The sequence below is a fragment of the Vanellus vanellus genome, assembly GCF_965231255.1.
Source record: "Vanellus vanellus genome assembly, chromosome: 1".
In the NCBI taxonomy this organism is placed as follows: domain Eukaryota; kingdom Metazoa; phylum Chordata; class Aves; order Charadriiformes; family Charadriidae; genus Vanellus; species Vanellus vanellus.
In genome coordinates this window covers 69333702-69359578 of record NC_138905.1, presented here as the reverse complement: position 1 = coordinate 69359578, position 25877 = coordinate 69333702, and the positions used below count along the sequence as shown (strand labels likewise).

Sequence of the window (25877 nt, the reverse complement as noted above, 5' to 3'; positions counted from 1 at the left end):
AAGGACGTCTAAGAATTGACAGGAGCATTTTTAATAAGTTCTTCATCTGAAAAATATGTCCGTGTCAGCAAGACCTGATATACTCACATCCTGTTCTCATCTTTCTAGCATCCCACCAGACCCCCAAAGCAACAATATTATCACATTGTCTTAAATGCCATCGTTCATTTTTTATCATATTAACTACTGCCAAGTTCTGTACTGCCTTCCCTTTACGTGCTTATCTCCCCCTAACAACATGCTTTTTCTTTTGTATTTACTGAAGAACCCCATTAGCTTGTGATTTACTGACAATTACTGTTCAGGGTTGGTCTTGGTTTCTCTTTGAGGAGGTAAGGGAGGTATATTTTGTTTCAGTTTGTGTTTCACACCAAATTCTCAAGTTCCAACTTGTGCTGATCAGACTTGGGCAACTATAAAGGCTTTGCTCCCTCCACGTGATGAAGCCAATGGCCCAACTCTCACTGACTTTCCAGGGAAGCGGCACTGACCCTTACATTCGGCAGCTCTGTGTCAGTGGTTATCATCTAGAACCTGTGACACAGTCTCTCTCTTGTTCAGACTACCAGATCTGGCCCTGTACTGCATTTGTACATGTTGCAGGATTACTTTAACTATCTTTCTTTTTACCCTTTTTCCCCTCACATTAGTGAGCCTTAGGAGTTTAAGTGGAATTCCAATATAATTAACAGATCTTAGCCCAGTTTGAGGGTCTTACTGCATAGGTTTGGCTTTTCTTTTGCGTCCCCCTTTTGTCCCGTTCTTTTCTCCACACCGTAGAAAGTGTGATGCCACATGTCTACCAAAAAAGCACATGATTCAAACTACCAGAGCTGTTTAACTGGTAGCATGTCTTTAAGTGCTTGCAAACAAACAAAAAAAAAAAAAAAAACAAAAAAAAAAAAAAAGAGAGAGAGAGAAGGGAAAGCCAGGAGCTGCTATCAATCCCACAGAGTTGGTTCAATTCTGGCCTCGGATATCTTGCGTATCTCCTATCGATTTCAGGCTGGGCGACGGGTTTTTAAAAAAGCAATATTCAACCCCTAACCTTTATCATTTAAACTTCTAGGTGATTTCTTACACAAGCCTATCGTTAAGGCTTCAATCTTAAACATTCCCCCCCCCCCCCCCAGCATAAATGATCTCAGTTAAGACATCAAAAACTATTCGTGCACTTCGTTCCCATTGATGCCTTTCAACTCAATGTATTGATTTCTTCACACTTATGAATAGTGCCTGGTGCGCACAAACAATTTGCCGTTTTCCAAATGAGAACATCAAAAAGGATATTTCCATTCGACGATGCTGATGCATGCCCTCCGGATGGGATTTTTCAGTGTTAAACACAGCAGTGCCCGGGGAGGACGTGTAGCTGTGGTGGTACCCTGTTTTTTCTGTTTCCCATACTGCTGCCGTTTTCTCTGCGTGGAGCTAGCTGTGGATATTGTTGCATTGCCAGCACTACCCATCAGTTTGGCTTGCCTGGCAGCATCAATCGCAGCTTGCCAGGACAGAGCTGCCCCTGGAGTAGGGATATGCTCTGGGGCAAGCCCTGCAGCTGCATTGGCATTCATGTTGGCATGAGCTGGACGGGGACTCCCATAGTTGGAACCTGTGAAAGGGAAAAAAAAAAAAAAAAAAAATAACCAGAAATTTGTGAAGCCATTTTTTTAAACAGCAGAAAAGACAAATAGTGTTTTTAAAAATCTTAAGTATCAGTAAAATCAAGAGCTAAAGTTAAGGATAAGCGTAGGCTATCCACTTGCTACCAACTTCTTCCTCCAACTTAAACTCTGTTTAAAGTAATACTGCTACGCAATCATTTGACTTGCAACAGCCTCCCAACAAGACCCAACGGACACTGAGCTGTTAGAAGTGCCTCCAATCAATACTGTCTCCAGGGATTCACAGAAAAGAAACTGTCCTTTTCCTCTTTTACCCACACATTTTGCAATCGGATTGTTTGAAAGCTCCAAAGGTGAGGCTAGTTCTCAGGACTTTATCACACAGACATGCAGCACTACGCTATTTAGTACACAGCAGCACACCCAAATGAGTTTCTCAAGTCCTATCATAAAAATCCTTATGTTTTCAAGATTACATCAAGGTAACGTGAAATTTCAACAATGAGCTTAATTCTCTCTGCAAACGATACGTATGTATAAGCCTAAGAACGGCCTGACTCAAAAGTACACTGAAGCAGAAACTGGAACATAAAGGCAGAGTTCATGGCTTTTGTGCTCTATAGGATGCTGTGCAGATGGTTTAGGCCAACCAACATATATATAGAAAGTGGAACTGATTCCTTATCCTGATAAGCTGATTTCAAAATAGACAAACTATTGAAATCAATGGAGTGACACTTATTTCAAAAGTGTGTAATAACAAGAATGCCAAGACCTAGCAGTCCCAAGTTTTGCACCTCTTTTAGCCAAAAGTGAGGGAGTACATGCTTTTGCCCAATAACAGTCATGGAATATATAAACCAAGCGACATGTGGCTGATATTTAGAAGGTCTTAGCAGTACAAACAATGAAAGTCACCCTTTCAAGCTACTGCAATTGTTCCATTGTTTCAGTAAAGACAGTTAAGTCACCTATACCTCTTCAATGACGATTTTTCAGCAACTCAAATTAAAGCTTCAATCACTTCAAAATGAGTGAATTTTGAAACTTCAAAACATATTCCCTTACTCTTTGGAGTACGCTTCAATTGAGATATGTGAGAACTTGTGAGATATTAACTGAATTTTGCCACAGACACTTCACAGCAGAAAATATAAACCATGTTAGAAAAGTGCAACATAAAATCTACACAAAGCCACAACAGCAAACTTTAACTAGGAAGAACATCTTGTTTAGATATGTCCTGTATAAGATTTAAGAGACTACTTATCTTTTTTGCGGACTTGTGAGTTTGCCTGTGGCCCGTACATGGGGATACAGCTAAAAGGAAGCCCAAATGGTCTACAGATCTTATTCCTTCATAGGCTGTGAAATCAGAGTTCAGTTTCAAAACACTGCACTCAAGAGACTGCGTTTCCCCTTACATCTGATGAGCAGAGACTACGCTTCAGAAAAAGTGTACGTGCAAGAGGCAGATAGTAGAAACCCAGTAAAGTAGTTAGATCACCTTTTATTTCAAAGCAAGCTCGAAGTCTACTATTGGCAGTGTTCCACTTCAGATTAATATAGGAATATGGTGTTACTAAATAGATCGGACAGGTTCCTATAGACTACTGGGCAAAGGAAACAGAAGACCACGTGACGCTGTTTTCCTTAAAATATTGTATGAAGGACATTCAAAACCAGGTAACTGGCAAACTGTTCTTGAACAGGAATAATTACCCAAGACGCATATTTCATAGCTGGATGTGCAGTGCCAAGATATCACAGCAATGACTCTAGTACACACGAATTAAAGCAGGTAAAATAAACACCATCACATTGACACACAGAGTGCAACTGGATACGCCTCTACCTAGAAAGCATGCAAGATTTTTAAATTCACCTCACTAAATCGGAAGGAAGGACATGATAGAGTCAGATGTTATTTTATGTCAGACATTGCCATAAGATTTCCAGGCTGCTATAGTTTCATTGCACAGCACAGCAGGAAAATCTCGAGCTTGTCTCTGCTCACTGAAAAACCTCCTAGCTGCAAACCAGCCAAAGGAAGCTGGTGAGTAATATGACTCTGATATGTGAAAGGGAAAGCTGAAAGAAACATGAAATGGGAAATAGTTAATTCACATCCCTCAGATTTTGAAACCGAAGAAAAAGAGCTTTCAGAATCGCACAGGCTAAGCAGATTGCCTCAATGAAGCACGCAATCAGCTGGCAGACAAACACAGTTAGTTTTCTAAGACTAAGCAAGTTGTACGCAGTACTACTCATGGGATACATATTTATTTTCAGACTAGTTCCAGATGCAGTTTTTCTCTTTAGCATGCATTTGACCTCCCTAGCCCGAGGCATGCTGGAAAGAAAAATAAATGGAAAATTATGCCAATTATTCTCCAATTCCAGCTCTTCTTTAATACTGACCCATTAGAGTGGATAAGAAAGACGTGTGTGTTTTCCAGCAAAAGCAAACTTGCTGATCCATCGCCACTGTGTTCTTATCGTGCTGACTAAACCATGTGGTCCTGAAAATAAACAGCTGCTGCACCTTAATGAAGGCTTTTCTGCAATTTGGGAATGTGTCAAGCTTCTCCATTACTATTGCTTATTAGTTAGGTTTCACATGACGATTCAAGTCTATGCATTGTTACTTTGATAGGCCAGAAAAGTTAAGGATTCAACTGCTGGTGGTTTCTTTGCTCTTGCTTCTAGCACGATCACCAGTCCTATAATCAAGTGCTTTGTCTCAAATTAATTTCAAAAGATGAGTCAGTAATGACAGATTTATATTAACAAATATTACACGTATTGATTACTGATAAGGATCTCTGCTTTATGAAGCTCAGAGACTGCAGACTATCTGTACTAAATAACTAATGGCAGTGACGAATTACTTGATCTACAGGCAGTTTATAGAAACAGCTTAAAGAGTGACGTTCACACAGCTTCACGGAAAGTACATTCAAGAATTGAGCAAAATATTTTCAAACGCAGCATAGCCAAACTTTCAGGGAGAACGAAGTTCTACCCTATAATCTGAATGCTTGTTGTTAATTCCTAGGATGTACACAGAACACAGTTCATATTGAACTTGTGGGGCGCCACGCGAAATTTCACCTATGGCACTGTTTCTCCTCCAGCACAAAACTTTACTGTAACCCGGGAGCTGCAGTTACTGGATCTGCTATTTTCATTTTGCAATGTAGCAGTTAAAATACTTCACCCAATTTCCCCGCTACAAATAAAGTTTCGTGATACCTAAATCACTTCAATCATATTTGTTTATACTGTTAGGCTGGAAGTTGACCAGAAGTGGGAAATGGAGATTCGGCCCCCACCCAAACGTAATAACTCACTAAGCACTGTGATCCACAGTGTCATCACCCTGGTAAGCCCTATCACCCTTTAGCAAGAATTTGTACTGTTGACTATGTCCAGCTGGTGTACAAAACTCTTCTCTCTCAAGTAGTTCCGTGCTACGGATCATGAGTTTAAGCATTTGAATAGTAATTAAAGTCCATATAGTGAACAAATTTGATTACAAAGTCTTTGGGAGACTTTAATTTCTGCAAAAATGCCAACTTGCAGAACTATTTCAAATGCACATACAACAGAAATACAGGTCTCAAAAATCAGAGTTGTTGAAAAGTAACAGTTAATGTTGCTTACAACAGGAAATGAATGACGTTGCACAGAATACCTGACACTGTAAGCTTACAACTAAACCACTAAAATCGTCATCACCAAAATCACTATTAAAACATACAGTGATGACTATTAATACCTTTATAAGCGCTATTTGTATACTAGTAACACCAGTCATGCCACCTATTAACTATCTCAAAAGCATCATTAAAAAGACCTAAGCAGTGACCATTCTATATGAGTCAAGTTAATGACACAACAGAGCTGCAACTTTTGAGTTTCTTGACTTCATCTAATTAGCTACACATTTATTTTAGAAGAATTTGTGCTTTGATTAATTCTTTCAATGAAAATGGAGCTATGTCGATGTGGGGTGACACTATTCTTTTTTTTTTTTTCCAGTCACTTTAAAAATATCAGAATCCTAAAAATGGAAATCTTGAAACTGTTGCATGACTGTATTTTTCCCCAAAGCAGAAGAGAGATAGGTACAGTAAAAAGACAAAAATGGTTAAATTATAATGTCTTAACGGAACACTGAAAGAAAGCAAACAAAGTACGTAGAAAACTGATCACACTACTAAGATCATGTGCGAGACCAATTCGAGCACACAGGAAAGAAATTATAAAAGACTGAAGTGAGAGGTGCCTGAAAAGAAACACGAAGGATAACACACACAAAAATGTCAGTGTATGAGATCATCTGTTAACAACAGGAAGAATGTGGAAAACACTGATCCATTAACCAACGGGAAAAGGGGAGCATTTGATAGACGATTGTAAGAAGGTTTAAGGGTTACATGACCTCTTTGCATCAATTTTTTTTGCATCACTTTTTTTTTTTTTTTTTTTTTTGCATCAATCAAATCCATCAAGAGCAGGTGACTAGCACAATTAATCCCCAAACCAAAACAGGTATCATTTCCAACTGTAACACTGAAACAACAAGTTAGAAAGTACAGAAAGTACTTAGATAATGTCCATGGTTTCAGCTACTTAGGTACCGCACCTTAGAATATCCTAGAATATTTAAAGAGCTTTCTGAAATAACGTCAAAGCCATTAGCTGCTGGTTTGAACTCATGGAAGACAGGAGAGATCTCAGAGGTCTGAGAAAGGGTGAATTGAGTCCTCAGTTAAAAAAGTGGGAAAGGGGGAAATTTAAATCCAGTTGAACTTCGGTCTCCAGAAAAAAAAATCTGGAGTAAGCAAAATAAACAAGTGTCAGCAAGTATTTGGAGGACACGAAGAAAAACAGCAGCCGATATAGATCTGTCATGAATACATTGTGTCAGAGAAGATTAATTCCTTCCAGGACTGGGTAACAGAATTCACAGGCAAGATGGAAGCTGTAGGTGCCACGTCTCCTGACTTCATTAATAGTTTTATGAGGTCGGATGCTAGGAACATAAGAACAAGAAAAAAATTGCTGTAACGTCAGTACAAACCCAGTGGATGCCTGAGAGCAATTATCATTGGTACACGGTCTACAATTGGAGGGTTTGTCACATGGAGGTACCCAAGTGCCTGCCCTGGATCCAATTCTGTTCAATGTTTTCATTAACGATCTGGATGATGAAATGGTGAATGGTGTTATTAAACAAGCAGGTAGCTACGAAGCTGGGAGGTAAAGCAAATACACTGAAGGACAGGATTTGAATTCAAAATGAACTTCATGAATTGGAGAAAGTCTTAAAAATAGAACGGAGTTCATCAGGGACACATGCAAAGTATTTAAGCAAAATTAATCATCTGCCCAAATTATTTCCAGAAAAGCCTTGGGGGTTATATTGGATCCCCAACAGAGCAGAAGTTGATACTGTCATACTGCCTTCTTCCCACAAAATGCAATCATCACAATGCACTATATAAACAGGGATAAAATCTATGCAACACTACAAGTAAGACTTCTCTTCAGCTCAACATTGGCAGGGCTTCAGCTGAAATACGGTGGGCAGTTTCAGGTTCCACACTTCAGGAAAGATGTAGCTCAATTCAGGCTGCCCAGAAGAGAACAAGGAGCCCAACCAAAGGCCTGGAAAACATGAGCTATTAGGCAAAATGACAGAAAAGGGAACGCCAGAACTTGGGCTGCTGCTCCTGAGGATGTGAGGGGGAGGAGGGTACGATAACAGTCTTTAAGTGTGTGTGTGTATATATATACACATATATGTTTTTAATATATATTTATAGATCTGCGTGTGTGCATATTATTCGAAAGAACAGAAAGGGAATATCTATCACCATACTCCCAGTGAATAAGCAGAAGCAACGGCTTTTGCAGTAAGAAAAGTTCAGGATGTATCTTAGGAACACACTTTCTACCTATAGTGACAATGAAGCACATCTCTTGACTTCCTGCATTGGTGGCAGTACCTCCCACACTCTAGGTCTTTTAGACCAGGCCAGAAAACATATCTCCAGAATCACATACATCCGGCAAGATTTACAGTGAGAAGTTATTTCTTTTGTTAGTCTACAGCAAGTTTGACGTCAACGAAGGCTTTTGCGCAGAAAGCTTATGTATTTCTTCCATCAGCTAAACTATCAGAAGAGACCACTCCAAGTAAACCCTGCTTCACTCAAGCCTTTAGATCATCACAGCTACAGCAGCACATTGTAAGACTTCTATATACACGCTCATCACTCCATGGGGAGAAAGGTCAGGGTCCTCAGTCCAAATGACCTGAAACTCTACTTCTTTGGGTTTAAAACCTCACTCTGCAAATGTATTTTTCAAAAAGTCTTTCAGTATCTCAGGACAATAAAAACTAGCCATACACAAAGTGTAAAAATCTTGAAGTGAAATAAATCTGCTTGTTTGTATTAGAAAACAATCTTTTCTGGAATTTTTTATTAAATTTTCAGTTAATATCCTTCGAAATTTCCCCTAGCAATTGAAGGACTGCACACACATGAAGCTCACTTTCTTTAAAGCATAATTTGGATATTTTTCCTATTTTCATTTTTTTTAAAAACAAGTTGACAAGACATTAGTTCTGACAGCTAACTGCTAAAGTGACAGCAGTTTTGTCCAAAAAGAAGATTTTTCTGGAGGTAATTTGTAAGTAGAGATAAGAATTATAATGAAAGATGGATTGCAACCTGAACTATGGCTTTTTCTATAAAATTTATAATATACACATATACTCTAAAACATCATGTCAGATTAAAATTCAGTGGGTAGTTAGCCCAGATAAGAGAGTTAAAGAATTTTTTCCTGTAAATTTTTTGGGGGCTTCAAAACACGCACATAAAAGATGCATTATTTAAGACAGTTCATTTGCCATAGTTGAGACTAAACATTTTTTTAAAACTAAACAAAAAAAATCTTATTCAAGAACCATGCTTCTTTTGCAACCAGATCTTTGTTTTCCTTTATCCTCCCCCTCCAAAGAGACTTTTTTTCTTTGCTGCATGTCATTAACATAAGACGATGCAATGAGCTACCAGCAATGTGAAAAAACAAGTCCATTTCAATGAAGACAGCAAGTGCACAAGCTCCTCTTCTTTCAAGTACTGAATGCCTTCAAGTTAAATATTTATGCTTGAAAATTAACTACGGACACTGCATGATAAGTTACCGTAATTTTGCCAACGCTATTCAGATTTCAAATTTTCTGAGAAAGGGACAGACTTTTATTCTATATTGGTAGAACTCCCAGCACAAGGGATTCCTTGCTAATGAATAAGACACAACAAGAATATAAGCAAGGATAATTCCCTATCAACACTGGAATAAATCATGGGACAACTCCTCCCTTAAAATCACCACATAGATAGTTCTCTCCATGCAAAAATACTTTGTTTCAGAATAAGTTAGAAAGCCACTGCTTCCTGATAAGATCTTTCCTCCATATGCACTTAGACATGCAAAAGACATAGGTACTGAGATGCAAATTTCTAACATTTCTCTTACTTTCGTGTTTGAAAATGCTATTGTTTTTAATGAACACAATCCAGGTGTTTGGGCTGGGTTATTTTCTCCTTTGAGGCTTTTTTCGGGGGTGGGTTGTGGGTTGTTTTGTTTTTTTTGTTTGTTTGTTTGTTTGTTTTTAATAAAAGACATGATCATGTACTTGTAGTAAAAGCAAGTTATATTCTTATTTACTGACAAATTTGGGGTTTTTACAGATCGGTCTACAATAACATAAATGATAGAATTCCCCCCTCTCCTCCCTTCTAATAGCAAGTGATAAAAAGTTATCATCTAAGATTTCATCAGTGTTCCTTCCTTTACTTCTCTAGTTTTATCTTTCCATTCTGAAACAAAACAAAGTAAAGCAACAGTCTGTTCTGCCTCCTTCACCAAAGAGGCACCTTGTCAAATCTTGCTCAGAGGAAATGAGAAAGCCACAAGTTTCCAAATCCTCAGCAGTCACAAAAATCCATCTAGCCTCTGATTTTCTCTTCTGTAACTATGGATTCAAGAGAAGTAGACTGGGGGGTAAGGTCTCTTTTTCAGAGAGGAGGAAGAGGGGAAAAATCATGGAGCCTACTAAATATTAAGCCCCAAGGCAAGTGTCTAATATGGAAAGTTTGATAATTCATGTAAACATCAGGAGAGACAGATAAGTTTATAATACAACTCAGTTGGACTACAAATTCTATTAGGAGATAAATTATTAGGCTGGGAGGGTGGCTGGGGTGGTAAGAGGCCAATTTGCTTCGAAGCACTTGCATTTTCTTGTGGTTTTCAAGCTCAAGAATACACAAAGAAACCCACCAAGAATCCTTTTTGTTTTCTTGAGACGAGTTTTGGGTGGCACCTAGATGAAGCTCTCAGAAATGAAGCCAAGGAACGCTTGCCTTTCCGTCAACCAAAGCTCACTGAAACATTCTTAAAACTCAAAACCAGCAATGGAGGACTAGTGATGTAAAGATCCTTTTTACTAATAACAGTATTTGTATTCATGTCAAATAAGCCCAATAGAACCCAGTAAGCCATGTATTCGAAGGAATGGCTAGCAAGAGCTTTTACATAAAACCATAGCTGTGCTGTGATAATGCAGTCTCCCACAGGACCAAAGCACAAAGGCATCTGTAACACCAAATAGCGTATAACTTTAAAACCAAGGCTCCTCACTTGAGGCAGTAATATATGCACATCTCATGGTATAGTGCATTAAAACATCTTTTTCAAGTATGTTAGGGTACCTATCAGTACAAGACCTTTGCCGTAACGTGCATACACCTCATGGTGAGTTTCTTGGAAGAACAATGGCCTTCTTGGACAAACTGCAGGCATAGATCCTCCAACATAGACACCAATAGAGCTTTCTTGCTTAAATCTACATTTTTGCACATTAATCTAAATTCATGTTACCACCGTTAAGGATGCTGGGTTCAAGCACAGCTTTGGTAAGATTTCCTTAACTTGATTAAAATTCACAGAATCACAGAATGGTACGGGTTGGAAGGGACCGCCAGAGATCATCTAGTCCAACCCCCCTGCCAAAGCAGGTTCACCTAGAACAGGCAGGTTTTGAATACCTCCAGAGAAGGAGACTCCACAACCTCTCTGGGCAGCCTGTTCCAGTGCTCTGCCACCCTCAAAGTAAAGAAGTTTTTCCCTCATGTTCAGATGGAACTTCCTGCGTTCCAGTTTGTGCCCATTGCCCCTTGTCCTGTCACTGGGCACCACTGAAAAGAGTCTGGCCCCATCCTCTTGACACCCACCCTTTAGATATTTATAAGCATTGATGAGATCAAATTCCTCTGGAGATTAACTGTAACTCAATAGATTGGATTCTTGTGACAAATTTCTCAATTTAGCTGCTCATCATTTCCTTACTGGTGAATGATTACTCTTCACTTAGTGAGTAATTTAAATATAACTTCTTTACAGAAATTAAGCTCTTACAGGTTTAAAATAATCTTTATTGTATTAGATGGTCTCCAGATTCTTTGTCTGAGAATGCAGAGTGGGGCAGAAATCAACACACAAATCTGTTGAATGTGATTTGCTTCCCTCTACCTAAACCATCTTAAAAAAGGGATCTCGTCTAAGCTCCCTCTCGAGTCAGTGCAGAGGACCATTTCTTCCATTCTTAAGTCAGATGTCAGAAATACAAGTGAAACTAGCTGCTGGAAGTGCCAATCTCTCTTCAGATTGTACAGAAGTAATCTAAAAAGTAGGTTTAATTGCACGTCAAATTTAAGTGGATTAAATGAGATGAAATGACTCCCACTTCCGTGTAGGGAGTACGTGCATGCACATGTGCTTGCGCACAAGGTACAGAGCAACTCTGTAGCTGCTTTTGGCCCAAAACAGGTGACAAAATTTGGAAAATATGTAGACATATCTAAATAATTCAAAGCCTGCAATTTCAATGATTCTTCATCCTGGAAAAATCAATCACAATTCTTTCACTACTTATAGTATTCTCAGTCCAGAAACAGCAGTCTGTTCCCAGCTACACCAGGTAGACGATGACTAAAAAGCACAAAGAGATCTCTGTATGGGTCTGTCTCTGAGTTACAGACAACATGAATTCCAATATAGACAGACACACACGCGAACCGACAAAACAAACCAAAGCAAACAAAATTTCAGCATCCAGATCTAAATGGATCTAAATGGAGATCAGCCCCGATAAACAATACACAGTGGAAATTCTTACAGGCTGAGTTTTTTGCTTCCCCTTGCTGTTTATGGGGCCGCTGTTCAGCTGCGCAAATCCAGACAGCAGGCACAGTTTGCTGGAAAGGGCTTAGCAAGCGTATAAAAGGAGAGCGTATATCTAACCTTCCTGTGCAAGCCATAAGCACTCCCTGCCAGCCCTCCCTTCCCAGTGGCTATACTCGCATCAGGAAGCCATTAATCCACATTATCATAAAATAACTTCGGTTAAACGGGACCTCTGAAGGCCTTCTGGTCCACACCCCTCCTCCTTTTTAGTCCCCTCATTTAAAAGCAGTCAAACGTCAACTCCTTCGGCTATCCAACACCATCGCTTGCACCACTACTACTCTCTCCGAGTCTGTGGGTAGGGTTGCAAGGACTGATCGCAGTAGGCTCCCAAATCAAAGGTTCATTCAGGTATTGGGCATACAACTTAAGAGAACAGTATATACCTAATTTTAAGAGGTACCTACTACATTATACTTTGTGAAAACCAGACATCTGTAAGTTATATTATCAGCACCCACACAAAACAGAGCCACCCAAAACCTATTTGTTGCTTTTCAGAAAGGCAAAACTTCAGCTTTATTTTAAACTGCATTCACCTAATTTTAGATTATGCATGCAATATCCTAATAAATTAAATATGCACTCCCTTCTTGAAATGCAGGCAGTTTCAAAGGAAAAGGTATTAAAAAGGGGTTTCAAGTGTCAAAACTGACTTTGATTCCAGCTATTAATCTCAGTGTTCTAAAAAACACATTTTTCTATTTTTAAAAATGTGATTTCCACCCCCCCACCCCCCACCCCCCCCGCTTGGATTAAGATCAGCAAAACATCAGATAAAGCAATTGAAGAGGAAAGTTTTGAAACAGACTACACAAGCAGTTCTAGCAAATCGTTAGAATTAAGCAAGTAAAAATAGTTTGGGTTTTCTTCTAATTTCAGTCATCTAATTAATGTTATCTTATTTTTGAGTAATTTTAGACAAAATAAAAGTATTCAAACAAGAGGGCTCTTTTTGACTTAGCAGCGTTAAGGTGCTGGAAAGATCATGCAAAAATGGCAAAATTTGAACTAAGGGAAGAAAAAAAAAATTAGGTTGCCTCATTCCTATCCTTCGATTTCCTTTCATCCACAGAATCTCAAGAGGATGCTCCATATGCAACATGCTCTGCAAAGCAAGAAAAGGAAGCCCTGGCACTTGCGAACCTCCATTAAAACAAACACATAGAAAATTACTAACCGCATGAATATAAACCACGCTATACAACAAAGGAAAACAATGGCTTGTTTCAACTTCAGGGTGATATTAAGAGGCAATTTGAAAAAAAAAAAAAAAAACAAAACAAAAAAAACACACAACAATGTTATTCAAACTAAGGCCTTTGTGATCTAGAGGCATTGCATCATTAACAGATTTAGAGTCATATTTTTAAAGCCAGTTTGCAAAGAAGAAAATCATTTTACTGAGGTGTTTGGTATCTAAAGTGGTACGTTCTATCTCTAACATGCAGGCTTTTCTCTCACATTACTTTCTATTTACTGGTATCCTCTTGGAAGATGTTCCAAGTCTGAATATTAAGCATGTGTAACAACCAGATGCAAAACCAAGCACTCTTGACTTGCTGTGCTACTTAAGAGCATTTCCAAACTAAATAAGGCACTAAATCAGAAGACTGCAACTATAGCAAGGGGGGTGGGGGGTGGTAATAAAAAGGTGGGAAAATTAGCAAGAGACAATCTTTGTAAGCACCTGTATGAGAAAAAACAGCATCTGGCTTACATCTTAGGTTAAACACTGCAACATAAAACCCTGAAATAGCTCTTATGTCACTGGTTGTCTATACAAACATGGTTAACCAGCTTCTCTGTGACCTTTTCTGCAGTAGATGCAGACAAATGTTTGAGACAGTCTTTATAGATTCTTTCTAAAAATAAAAAAAAAAAATCCCGCTTATGTAAAAGCAGATTCATTGATCATTACTGAATTTACACGTACCAGAGCAAAGGTGGCAAGAGCAGACACAGACACACTCCACATTTGTAGAACGCTTGCTTAGAAGTCAGTGGGCAATATTTATGCACTGCCATTGAGTTAGCGCTCCTGCCACTGCTTCAGATTCATCTTTCTGATAGTTTTCAGATCACACCAAAGGTGGTGAAAGCTAAGGCTTTTGCATTCCTTTCTTGGGATGCTCTGCACTTTGTAGGATCAGCATCACAAAAGAGGCAAGAAGTGTCCCACAAACCATTTACTCTAACAGCATCTGAACACTGGGCAAGAGATTCTACATTTCTACTGCTCGTTAGGAAAACAAACAAACAAAACCACAAAAAAACCTCCCACGCATCCAGCCTATCTGCAAGGAGTAGGCATCTCTCATTACCTCTGCAGCTTGGCATCAGTATTGTGCCCTCCCTGTGTGGAGGCAGAGTGCGTATGCAAGTTAGCTCCTCTTTCATGACTGAGCTGCTTTGTCCTGAGAGCCAGCTGGCTGGCTCTAACGGCCAGAGAGAACCGACACACATCGGGCAACGTGGACCTCAATGAGTTTCAACCTACACGTGAGCCTAAAAGCCCAGGTAACGTGGCTGTACAGAGCATTACTACGGAACACGATATCGCGGGCCCCGGTTCGAGAATCCACACCTCAAAAAGAATAATAAAATAGTTCAAAGAACTGAAAAAAAGAGGTACAAGAAAATGTAGAGTGCCTAATATCTTACAATTAGAGACTAAAGACATCAGAATCATTTAGTCTTATATAAGAGACAGTTAAAAAAATTTGATCGGAATTCATCAGCATGAGCACGCGAAAGATTTGTGACACCACAAGACCCTTTCAACTAACTGGAAAACCCTTTATGAGATTAAATATTTGGTAGCTGTAACTAAGCAAACTCTGATGTCCAATAAGGTACGCATTGATAGCAACGAGGAGGCCGAACCAGTGGAAAACTTAACTGTGAAACGCCAGGGGTCACTTGCACTTTCTCTGGCCAGGTCAGGCCCGGGTATTTTTCTAAGGTACCTGCCAGTAGGAGCCTTCAGCTTTGCAGGTGAACTCAAAAGTCTGTTATTCACAGGCGGCCCAAGGACAGTAGGAAACGCAAAGCTATTATAATGATATTGAAAACACATCACTTGGAAATGTCTCTGTAAAGTGGTATCCTTTACAACATATTGAGGCCTGCAGTGGGATAAATGCAACATTTTCACACATCAGCTGGGAATCCCCATTGTCCTTATTTCAAGTTATTTGCAGCACAATGGCTTAATCAGAAAAGTAGTGTTACAAAACCTGTTATGTTATTTTAAGTAAATTACTCCCACTTGAATCTATACATTTCCTGAAACATTCTCTTGTCTCAAGTTTTGAGTCACTGTATCATTACCAGGCACAGGCAGTAAAAGAGCATTCAAAAGCAAATGGTGAAATGATGACAGAAAGCATCGTAGACAACCCTATGCAAAATTATAGAATAGCTTCCCATAGAGGCATAGCATATGTTTGTGATTTCTATAGAAAGTTTAAAGTGGGAGACACTGGTGGGAAATACTACATTTTTTTAATTGTTATTATTCAATCGAAAACTCCCCTTACATCCTACTTTCAAAGTTCAATTTTCAAATTTGAATTTTAAAAGTTCAATTATTTCATAAACTCACAAGAAAGTTTATTTCAAGAAGGGCAGGTATTGCTTTGAACTGTTCTACCTCATCACAGATGACAATTTCTGTGACCAGAATTTCTCGCTGATGCTCTTCAGGAAGCTATAATCGTTGCTTCACATATCGTAGCAGGAGCAGCACAGCCTTTCTTCCAGGGCACGGCAGGTGTTCGGTCACTATATAGCTTACGCAAAGGGCAGCGTGCTAGAGTCAAGGCTATAAATTCTGGAAAAAGAGGTGATAGGATGATACATAAAGACTTCATAACCCTGCTTGTGGCAGCAAGAGGAAGAAATTTCAGAAAGATACATGTTCTTTGAGATAAAGCAGTATTATAAAGATATAAAGAAAGTGTGTGTGTCACCCTTTATTTACAGCGATAAAAATCTGCCCTGCCAAGACAGGTTAACCTTTTCTCCTGATGTCACCAGAATGAAATACCTTTCTGTTCCTCCTTTGGCTGCATCTTGGAGGGACAATGGCTGTCCCTCTTGTTGAAATCACGGATCCAGCACACTTCGTACGGTAGTCCAGGCTCTGGCAAGCAAAAGCTTGTTTGCCAACACGTCCAAAGTTGGACAAAGTTGCCAAGTTAAAAAGACCAAATGAATTTTGCACCTCAATTTATCTTCTCTTTGGGACCCTGTTACTGTGTAAGTTTGAAATGCTTCAAAAATGGGAATGTCAAAATTGGGCACGCTGTATTTGTTCACCTAAAAGCACAAGACACACAAACCAAAGAGTTACTGCAGAGAACTCCACATTGCTATTACCTAACTATTAATCTTTCCCTGTGAATTTTGTACATTCCAGCCAGCCTGCCTAACCACACTCGCTAGCTAGGAGAAGCAGCTTGAACTGATTACAGCATGGTTTCTTGGATGCTGTGTCTTCTGGCATGCATGCCATCCTTCTCTGACACTGCCTGGAAAGTCCTGTCTCCTTCCTGAAGCTACCTATTTTGTATTCGCGATGTTCTCCACTCCTAAACATAGTCTTGGGAAAAATGAATTTTTCTCACCCCGGATGGAGACAGGGACATTCCTCAAGAAGCAGCTTCCTTGAATTTCCAACACGGATTTTTCCCAAGTTATTGTTTTTCTTGTCGTGCTTTTCTTTAACAATCTCTTTTATTTAATGGCATTAATTCGGACAGGAATTATACATTTAATCTATTTGCATTCACACAGCTCTCCTGAAAGACAGGAGACTTACTAAAACCTGTTATAGGCACATAACTCCTTTCTTCAGACTACACTTTTGCTGTTGACAACCAAAATTAGAAATCAACACACACACACAGAGAACGTGGAATTCATTTCACTAATTCTAGCAATCTAAAATCTGACATTTAGTCCAACTTAGTCATCAAACCTTTATCTATATAGTCAAGGCACAGTTAAGTACCTCCAAAAAAGCAGTCCACCCCACCTATTTTAGATATCTAATGTTTTGTGGCCATGGCTGCCTTCCTCTCCACTGGCTACCCAAGAGCTCTAGATGATTAGCTCCAACTAGACAATTTGAACGCCTACAGAGAGGTAAAATGAAATCTATGCTAAATGATTAGTTTTACTATATGAAGAATGACAACCTGAAAACACAGACCATTTCTCTCTTATTTCATACTATTTTATTTCTTTCCAAATCTTTCGTAACACAGCTAGATCCTTCCAATCACAGTCACTTATTCATTCTGGTCCACTAAGCAAATTATACTTCTGCCTATATATATACACACAACTGTGTAGGCACAGTGCAACTGCAGACATCTCTGAGACATTCTGATGGTTCCAGAGCGTAGATAATTTTTTCCAGCTATTTGAAAACGAAAATAAAAATGCCCCATGATACACACACTGGAAAGACAGCAGATAAACCCAGAAATGTCTGTACAGTTAGCTGGTGCTCACTGGTAAGTATGTGCAGAGTTGGGAGGAAAAGGGAGGCATAATTCCTCTTACCCATTAGTACCAAGTACACTGTGTGCACACCACATGCTACCATGTGCAGCCCCCAGAGACAGACCAGACAGCAAGCCCCTTTTCAATCAGATTCCCATTTGATCATGGTAACATCTACATTCAAGAGCACGCTTGATCTCTGCAACTTACATCCAGGAGTGAAACCATGCAATCCCTTATGATAAATTATTTGGTTCAAAATTCATACCAAGTCCTCTGTACCAACTCCTCATAAACCTGTGGATCTCTGACCAAACCTTCCTGATCATTTGTTTCCAGTTACCTAAGATATTGGTCTCCTTCCTTGACCATTACATCTCCTAACTGTAAAACTGCTGATCACCAGGGAAAGATTGTAAGTACAAAGAGAATCCTCTTTACTTATTAATATACAGCACTCACTTGCCAAAGTTAAGACTACTCAGAATACTTGGTATTAGGGCTGCAGGCAGATGACCGAGTCCTGGCCTGGGTAAATGAACAGGACATGGAAAACTACTGGATATGACACGGGAAACTACCAGACATGACAACAGAGTGAAAAGCTGACAAGAGTTACAAGTACCACTGTGAGGAACGGCCAGATGTCACACACCGTTATGAGGAAGTTGAGTCAGAGATGACCAAACTTCACAGTTAAAGGAAGGGAAGTGATGGAGTCCTGTTGGGGAGTATTGCAAGGCCAACAGTGCCCAGATAACTGTGCCAATAATGCCAAATAAGGCCAGGATTACTGAGTACCAGGCTCAGAAACACCAAATTTGGGTACGGATGTAGAAAAGCTGGGACCAGTGGGGGGGGGGAAAAGCAGCTGGGGTGGGTTGTTTATTCTGGAGAAGACCGGACAGAGAAGGGAGGCACAAAGGCAGTGGAAAGGAGAGTCAGCAGAACTGAAAAGGTATAGTGCATATCCCGGGACAACAGTTGTATGGGGGTGTCCATTGGGAGCCCTGCACTTGATCACCACAGCTGGACCGGTACAACAAACCAACCTGTTGTTCTGACCATCCCACAAGATTCGGACCTGCTTGTGCAGTTGGGAGGACCAGGGCAGGGGTTGCTCTCCCTGGCTCGCACCCAGACAGATGAATCGAGCATCCCAGCATTGCCATGTCAGTATCTGTTACAGGCTTGATGACACGCCATTTCATAACACCCATATCACTAAAATTAAATGCCATATTAATTTCTTTGCCTGCACCTCCCAGAGTAATATCTGCACATAAGAATACACTCAAAACATAGTTAATAGAGAGAAAGAAAATTAATTTCCAAGCCTATTGACCTGGCATGTCAGGAAAAGTAATCGAGTGTTTAACACTGGAAGACGTTCATATTACAGGCATAATGACCATGTAAATATATAGGAACATAGGTAGATAACTTCACAGAAAACATTTCTTTGCCAGCCTTCCAAAAGGAAAGAAATATTGCCTTTGTGGAGGTATGACAGACCTGGAAGTCTACATCCTAACAAAGAAATAAATTATAACACAGTCTGATCCTCTAAATGTCCGTACTCTAGTCTTTGTATTAATCTCCCGAATAGCACCTGACAATGTCAAATCTCGCTGTTCACTCTTTTGTAGCTGCAGAATCAGGTTTAGATACTTTAGATACTGTTATTAAAACAACGAGCTACATGAACTAGAGGTTTAAAACTGAAGATAACAAGTAGGGCTTTCCATCCTCTACATTAATTCTATATTTAAATAGTATCTGATCAACACTGACACAGGGAGACGAGTGACAACGTTCACCAATACATTAAGCCATCTGGATGAGCTTACATCATATTCCTTTTGAAGTATCAAAACACCACTGATATGTGCTGTAAGAATAAATCTCCTGCCCTCTGATATTTGTAGAATTGACTCCACATAGGGTTTCTGCACCCATATTTCTTGTAAATAATGCATCCTCTGGCCCTACAGCATGCATGCCAACATCCTTAGCAACATTCAGTCAAACCCAGCTCTGTATTCTATGCACTCATGTTCTCCATGAGAAATCGCCTTAAAGCACAACAAACAAAATCTAAAAAAGGCATACTGCAAAATAAAAGTAAAAAGGTGTTCTGGTGAATAAGAGCAAAATCAAGGCAAAACAAGAATGCTAAATACTAGAAAAAACAGATAGAAAACTGCTGACCCACGTGTACCATAAAATTCAAACAAAATCTTGTTTCAATATAAGCTTTGCATCAAGACAGCAGGATGCACATTCTAGTCAAATACATATCTATTGACAGAAATGCTCTAAGCTGTGTAACTCACATCGCAAATTAAAAGCACTTAAGAAGATGTCTAAGCTAATGTTTCATAGGAATTAACGGAAGTTGCATTGTCAGCATTAGAAACTTTTTGCAATGTTTTATTGAATTATTAATATTTTAAGATGTCATCCTTTTTAAAGCACTTCAAGTCTGACCATGTGCTAAGATACCTCTCTGGAGATTCTGCCAAGCACCTGCAGAGCTCCACGCTCAAATTTGCTGAAGCTTGATATCTGACTTTTTTTTTTATTATTATTATTATTATTTTATTTTAAAACACTTTAGTTGTTTTTAGGAACTGTCAGTAGCGAGTACCTCTAGGGTTTTTTTGACTGAGTTCCTGGCATGCATAACAGCTTTTATCACTGCACGCGAAATAGGACACAAGTTTTCATCTCTTATGATCTTCCTTGACACCCTTTGCCTTAAAGCAGATAAAAGCCTTCGAGCCATGTTCATCTTAATCTTTCACTCTCTGCTTTTATTTCTGACTTTTGTTATAATGGCCAAGCTGACAAAAGATACTCTCTCTGTTCCAGTCACCACTATGCCATTGCACTTGCTTTCAAATCCAAAATTACAATTAAACTCTAACTCTTTTATTCATAATTTAAATTTTAAATATATATATATACATATATATATATATATATATATATATATAAATTAGGCTTCAAGATAGTCCCTCATGAACTTCCCAGGCATTTGGGATTCTCCCATTTCTGATTTGAGCAATAAGCTTCATTACATATAACAAGTAACAAACAACTTTCTTCCAAGAAAACTGTAGAGAAATGTGTTTCAGATCTCAGCAGAGTGCATACTGCTCTATGCAGAACTAACACATCCCAAACACCTGCTAACAAACATTCCACACTCGGAGGATTTGTGCAATTAAGCCAAAGCCAGTGAGAATCTGACAGACAAAAGACATTAGAGTTATACCACTCAAGCCATTCACTGATTTAAGAATTCAATTTTGACGCTGCCTGCACCAAATAAAACTCATGCCTGCAATTCTCCAGCTTTTTACTTAAAATTTCAGTTTAGGTGAAAGTGATGTAAACATTTCATATAATCCACTCCTACCTGTTGCTCCTGAATACAGTGTTACAAAAGTTCCATTCAGACCACAATTAAGCCTGATCACTTTCAATATTCACTCTGTAAATGCATTTTATTTCTCTCTCAAGACACCGATTTAAATTTACAATACACCTGAAAACACTCTGTGCATCTGTACAATTTATAAATCAGCAGCAATAATAGGCGATTTAAGTATCATATGGGAATCTCAGCACACAAGTGAAGCTTTCCTCCCTCTGCATAAGTCTATTTGTTTACAACTTAAGAAAATAATGAATACTATGGATTTCCTCTGTTTTCCCAATGGCACTTGGGCTTATCTGACTTAATTTGCTAACCGTGCCATCAATATGTTAAATACATCCCAAGGAAATCGGACCCCTTCATACTTAACTAAATCCAATTTCTAACATTTCTATATAGGGTCTGCGTGGAAAACATTGCTTTTGTGAACTATATGAAAGCTACAAGATGGAAAACACAGCAGTTTGGCACTGCACATCAGTCTTAACTTTCAGCTTCCTGATATTTGTTGATCTGTGTCAGACCTAAACATAAATTTCAACATAAATACACTGTGCAGTGTATGTAGAGGCAAAATGAATTATTGAACTTTTCTTCAACAAACATCAATTTTAATTCTTGAATTCACTTGGATTCTATTGCTTCTCACACAGTCCATTGTAGTGCTTCTGTATCTACTGTATGAACTTTACTACTAACAGCTATATCATACAAGTTTCAATTCCAGAACTATGATTTTTGTCAATAATGCATGAAGCAGAATATATCTGGTACATAACAGAGTTGGACTGACTTTCAAGCAAAGAGACATAGGTACTTTTTTGTATATTTAAAGGATTATTTCATCTGACAAAAAGCGTTAGAGGAACATCTGATGTATCAAAATGCATATTAAATTTCAAAACCCGAAGAATCTTAAGAAGTCTTACATCTAGCCAGACATATTGAAGAATGGAAGTCTTTTTTTTCCTCCTTTGGAATAAAGAATCTGAAATCTGATCAGTAACATGAATCTGTTCCTACAATGCCTTTAGGAAGAAATGTTGAGTTAATTACTCAATTAGAGCATATTTACTTTGTAATTATAATGTCATGTTCAGTCATATTTAATTGTTTTTTCCAAAATACCCAAAGGCAACCATCCACATCACGGGCTGAAAACCTGAAAAATTTAAGATAAATAGCAATACCATTTTGAGAAGCATATTTTAAACATATGGTAAAGTATCCTTAAAGGTTAGATGGATCTCAGACAATATTTTCCTTAAAACAATTAACTCTTGAGATTTATGTACAAGATGCAAAGAGAGTTCCCGTGGGATTAGACAGATTTTTTGGTGTCATTTCTGAGTCTGGTTTGAAAACCATTAAGTCTCCAGTCACCCTTAAGAATTGCCTTATTTTAATCTTCTGTCTTTTATCAAAGAAGCAAATTTTCCTTCCCTCTTAACTGTGCTAAGTTTGTTGGTGCCCAGCTCAGGAGACTGATGAATCTTGCGGATTTCTTTTATTTTCCTTACAGGTGCCAGGTTAAATAACCTTCCTCCCCTCCTCACCCAGACAAGGCTTTAATTGGTACTCTGATAACTCCTCCCAGCTGTTGAAGGAGATTCAACTTGCTGGTCCCTCTTCACAGATTCTGAATATTTTGCCTGCTGAGACAGCCACTGCAATTTAGAATTTCATATCATGGATTAAAAATAACACACGCACACACAGAGAAAAGGGGGAAAATTGCAGAAGTCCTCTACAAATACATAGTCTTAGCACTCCTATATAAGCTTCTAACATCCCACAGAGCATCCATTAACAGTTACCTTAATTTTCTTTAGTCAGTAGGGAAAACGGAATCTAAGTTAGGACCTCAATCCTTTTTGGATTCGAGCCCTGTAGTCATCACTTCCATGGTGATTTTATGTGTGCATATATATAGCCCGACAGTAAATAATTAGATTCAGCTAAATGTTTGGAAATGATGGCAGGGTTCATCTATTGACTTGAAATATTAGCACATATTGGAACAGTAAAGTGAACAATGATAGATTTGTACTGCCTCGTTATTTTATGTGCTGGTGTCTGTCTCTAGCCACAATTGTGCATGAAAGCTATTCTAGCACAGTGCAGGAAAACAACCCACTCAGTGTGTCTATCAGAGCAATTGAGACTCCAGGCTTGTCTCACCTCACCGAGAAACGATGATAAGATTTCCAACAAAGCCTAGCAAACTACCCTGAAACTGGTGAGCTGCATTGAGGCATAAATCCCTCAAGTCCTCCATCTCAAAGTTGCAACAAATGGCCACTATGTCTGACTGAACACAGAAACGTGGTTGCAGTTTAGTTATTGGCTGACATATGTAAATTAGCTCTCCATCTTAAAATACACAGATTTAAATATACAAAGTAGATACTAGCAAAAATGTGTTGCTTAAATGTGTTGGGTTTTTTCGTTTGGCTGGTTTTTACCATAAGGGTAGTTAAATACTGCAACAGGCTGCCCACTGAGTTTGTGGAAGCTCTGTCCTCAGAGACATTCAAGATTTGACTGGACGTGGCCCTGAGCATCATCATCTAATTAGACCTATTTTGAGCAGGGTGCTGAACTACCTGGTCTCTGCAGGTCCCTTCCATCCTACATTATGATTTTATTTAATCCCAGCTCCTTAGAAATGCAATTCTTCGCAGTGAAATGCATAGCAGTGAGAGCAGCGTCTCCTAGAAATACCCTTTCTGGGAAGGATGACTGGGAAGGTGACATACAGAGCAGACGAGCTTCAAAGCCATCACCAGTGGGTTCCCCTCAACCTAAGCTTCTCTTGAGGATGAGCCGTCCTAATAATCTCTCAGCCGTAGATCACAATAATTCAACCTTGATATCTGGACAACTGCCATATGACAAAGACAAAATGTGATTCCATAAAAATTTCTGTCACATTCTATGATACACATATTACTCCCCCTCCCCCCCTAACCCTCCACCCCCCACCCTGGACTGTCAAATTCAACAATCCAAGCCAGACAATCTCTAATGTTATATTTAGGTTTCTGGGAGAAATTCAGCAAGGACTTTTGTTCTTGAAATCTCTATACACAGTACAGAGACACCTGTAACTCTTCCAGTTGAAAGAGAACTACCCTGAATCCCTCTCAAGTTCTTAGTGAAGTTTATCTCCCTCTCATTGTTATGTCCCATCTATGCAAACTGACAGAAACTATTTCAAGGACTCTTTCAGAGAAAGACTTGTATATACTATTGACTCCTCTCTGATTTATTCCACAACAACCTTGCAAGAGCAACAGGAGCCCTTGTGATCATCACTGTATTTCAGAGCTCCGCAGGACCACTCTGCCACCTAAAACCATACCCACTCTCTGGCAGAAGCACCATAAGCCCATCAATGTGCTCTCTGCACAGAAAACTGACTGCGACTTCTTCTCCCATAAGAAAAAAAAGGGAAGGATGAGGAAAAAAATCCTCAAGTAGCTTAAATGCACAATGACAATTTATTCCAATAAAGTAAAAATTATCTTAAAATGGTAAATATTCTTTTTTTCTTTTAAACACCCATTGGCAAAATTACAAGGAAAAAAATGCCATTTTTATGTTGGGTGTTATGAACTACATCAAAAGAAAAAGTATTCCGTGGTAACCAATATGTCTGAATGCTTAATGTTGTCTTCTTTTCTTAAAATTAATGATGCTGAAATCCAGTAATAAACATTTTAATTAACATGCTTTCTTTCAAATTCATCTCATTCACACTATCTAAATAAAAAACAGTGTTTCAGATAAATGACTGACTCAAAAAATACATTGGGTTTGTCTACAGTCTGAAAAAAAAAAAAAAGATGGGCAATTGAACCATTTAATAACATTATGTTTCATGAAGCATATATCTGCCATTGGTAAAAGCTTTCTTCAGTGTTGATCTGATTTGTTGTTTTCAATAATTTAAGAGAGACTTTTACTGCACATAGTCACATCTGTTATGGTGGTTGAGAGACAATAAATTTAGAGAACACATTTTTTCAGAAGAGATCTTGTATTTGCTGGTCCTGAATTTCAGTGAGTCTGCTCCTCGAATTAATTCCCGAAAAGGGTTAAACAAGACGGTTCCTAACAAGTCAAATGGCCATGACGACAATTCACACACACACACAAAGTAAATTTAGCAGTGATTGCCATTCAGATTAATCCTATTTCAGGCACGGACATAGGCCCTTTTTCCACAACATTGAAAAAAAGTAAGCCAAACCTAAGCATACATGGTAATATTGCAGTTATACGACATGTTCTCTAAAGTGTTTTGAGGAAACAAAGCGAAAAGATGAGGACAAATAATTCAAAGTAAATATCTTGGTAGGATAAATTAATTCCACATGGCAAGGGTGCATCACATCTGCTGCAGCGAATTACACAGATGTATCCCCCAAAACATACTCGATTGCAGAGCAGAGATGCAACCAAGAGTGGGTTTATGAACCCACTTGTGTCCTGGTTGCAGAGAGTGCACCAGCTAGGTCTTCACAAGTAAGTGTTCTTGATGTAAGTGAGGCAGAAACTCACAAACTTCAGGAAGAACCAGTCAGCAGGAACACTGATGATGACCTAACCCAAAATGACTAAAGAAAAGTTCAAAGAAAAACTTCCAGAAGTATATACTTTAAATTCCATGCCTTTAGCAGGATGCTTAATACTCCTTTTAAGGATAGGAAATGGTTGAAAGCACTTAAATACTTTTCTGAAGACTACTGGCAACTTTCACAAGTAAATGCAGCACACTGTATTATGCAAAATATTTAAGCATTGTTATTTAACAATATACTAAATATTTTTATATTACACTGCTATTTCATATTATATTTAATTAAATGCTTAACACTCACTGAATGTTCGAAGTACTGTGAGGTAGAAGATCATACTTTATAAATACAAGCATTTTTCGTTAAATCAGCGGGAGC

The 25877-nt window shown here is 38.7% G+C and overlaps 1 protein-coding gene across 1 annotated transcript in view; it reads right to left on the bottom strand.

Moving 5' to 3' along the window:
• Positions 1–25877, bottom strand: part of CACNA1C (calcium voltage-gated channel subunit alpha1 C) — a gene marked incomplete at its 5' end in the record, with an annotated part of 495815 nt that overhangs the window by 417254 nt on the left and 52684 nt on the right. Inside the window, one exon of the mRNA XM_082498635.1 lies at positions 1291–1612. Coding sequence (XP_082354761.1) covers positions 1291–1612 — 322 coding nt within the window. The remainder of the gene's footprint in view (positions 1–1290; positions 1613–25877) is intronic.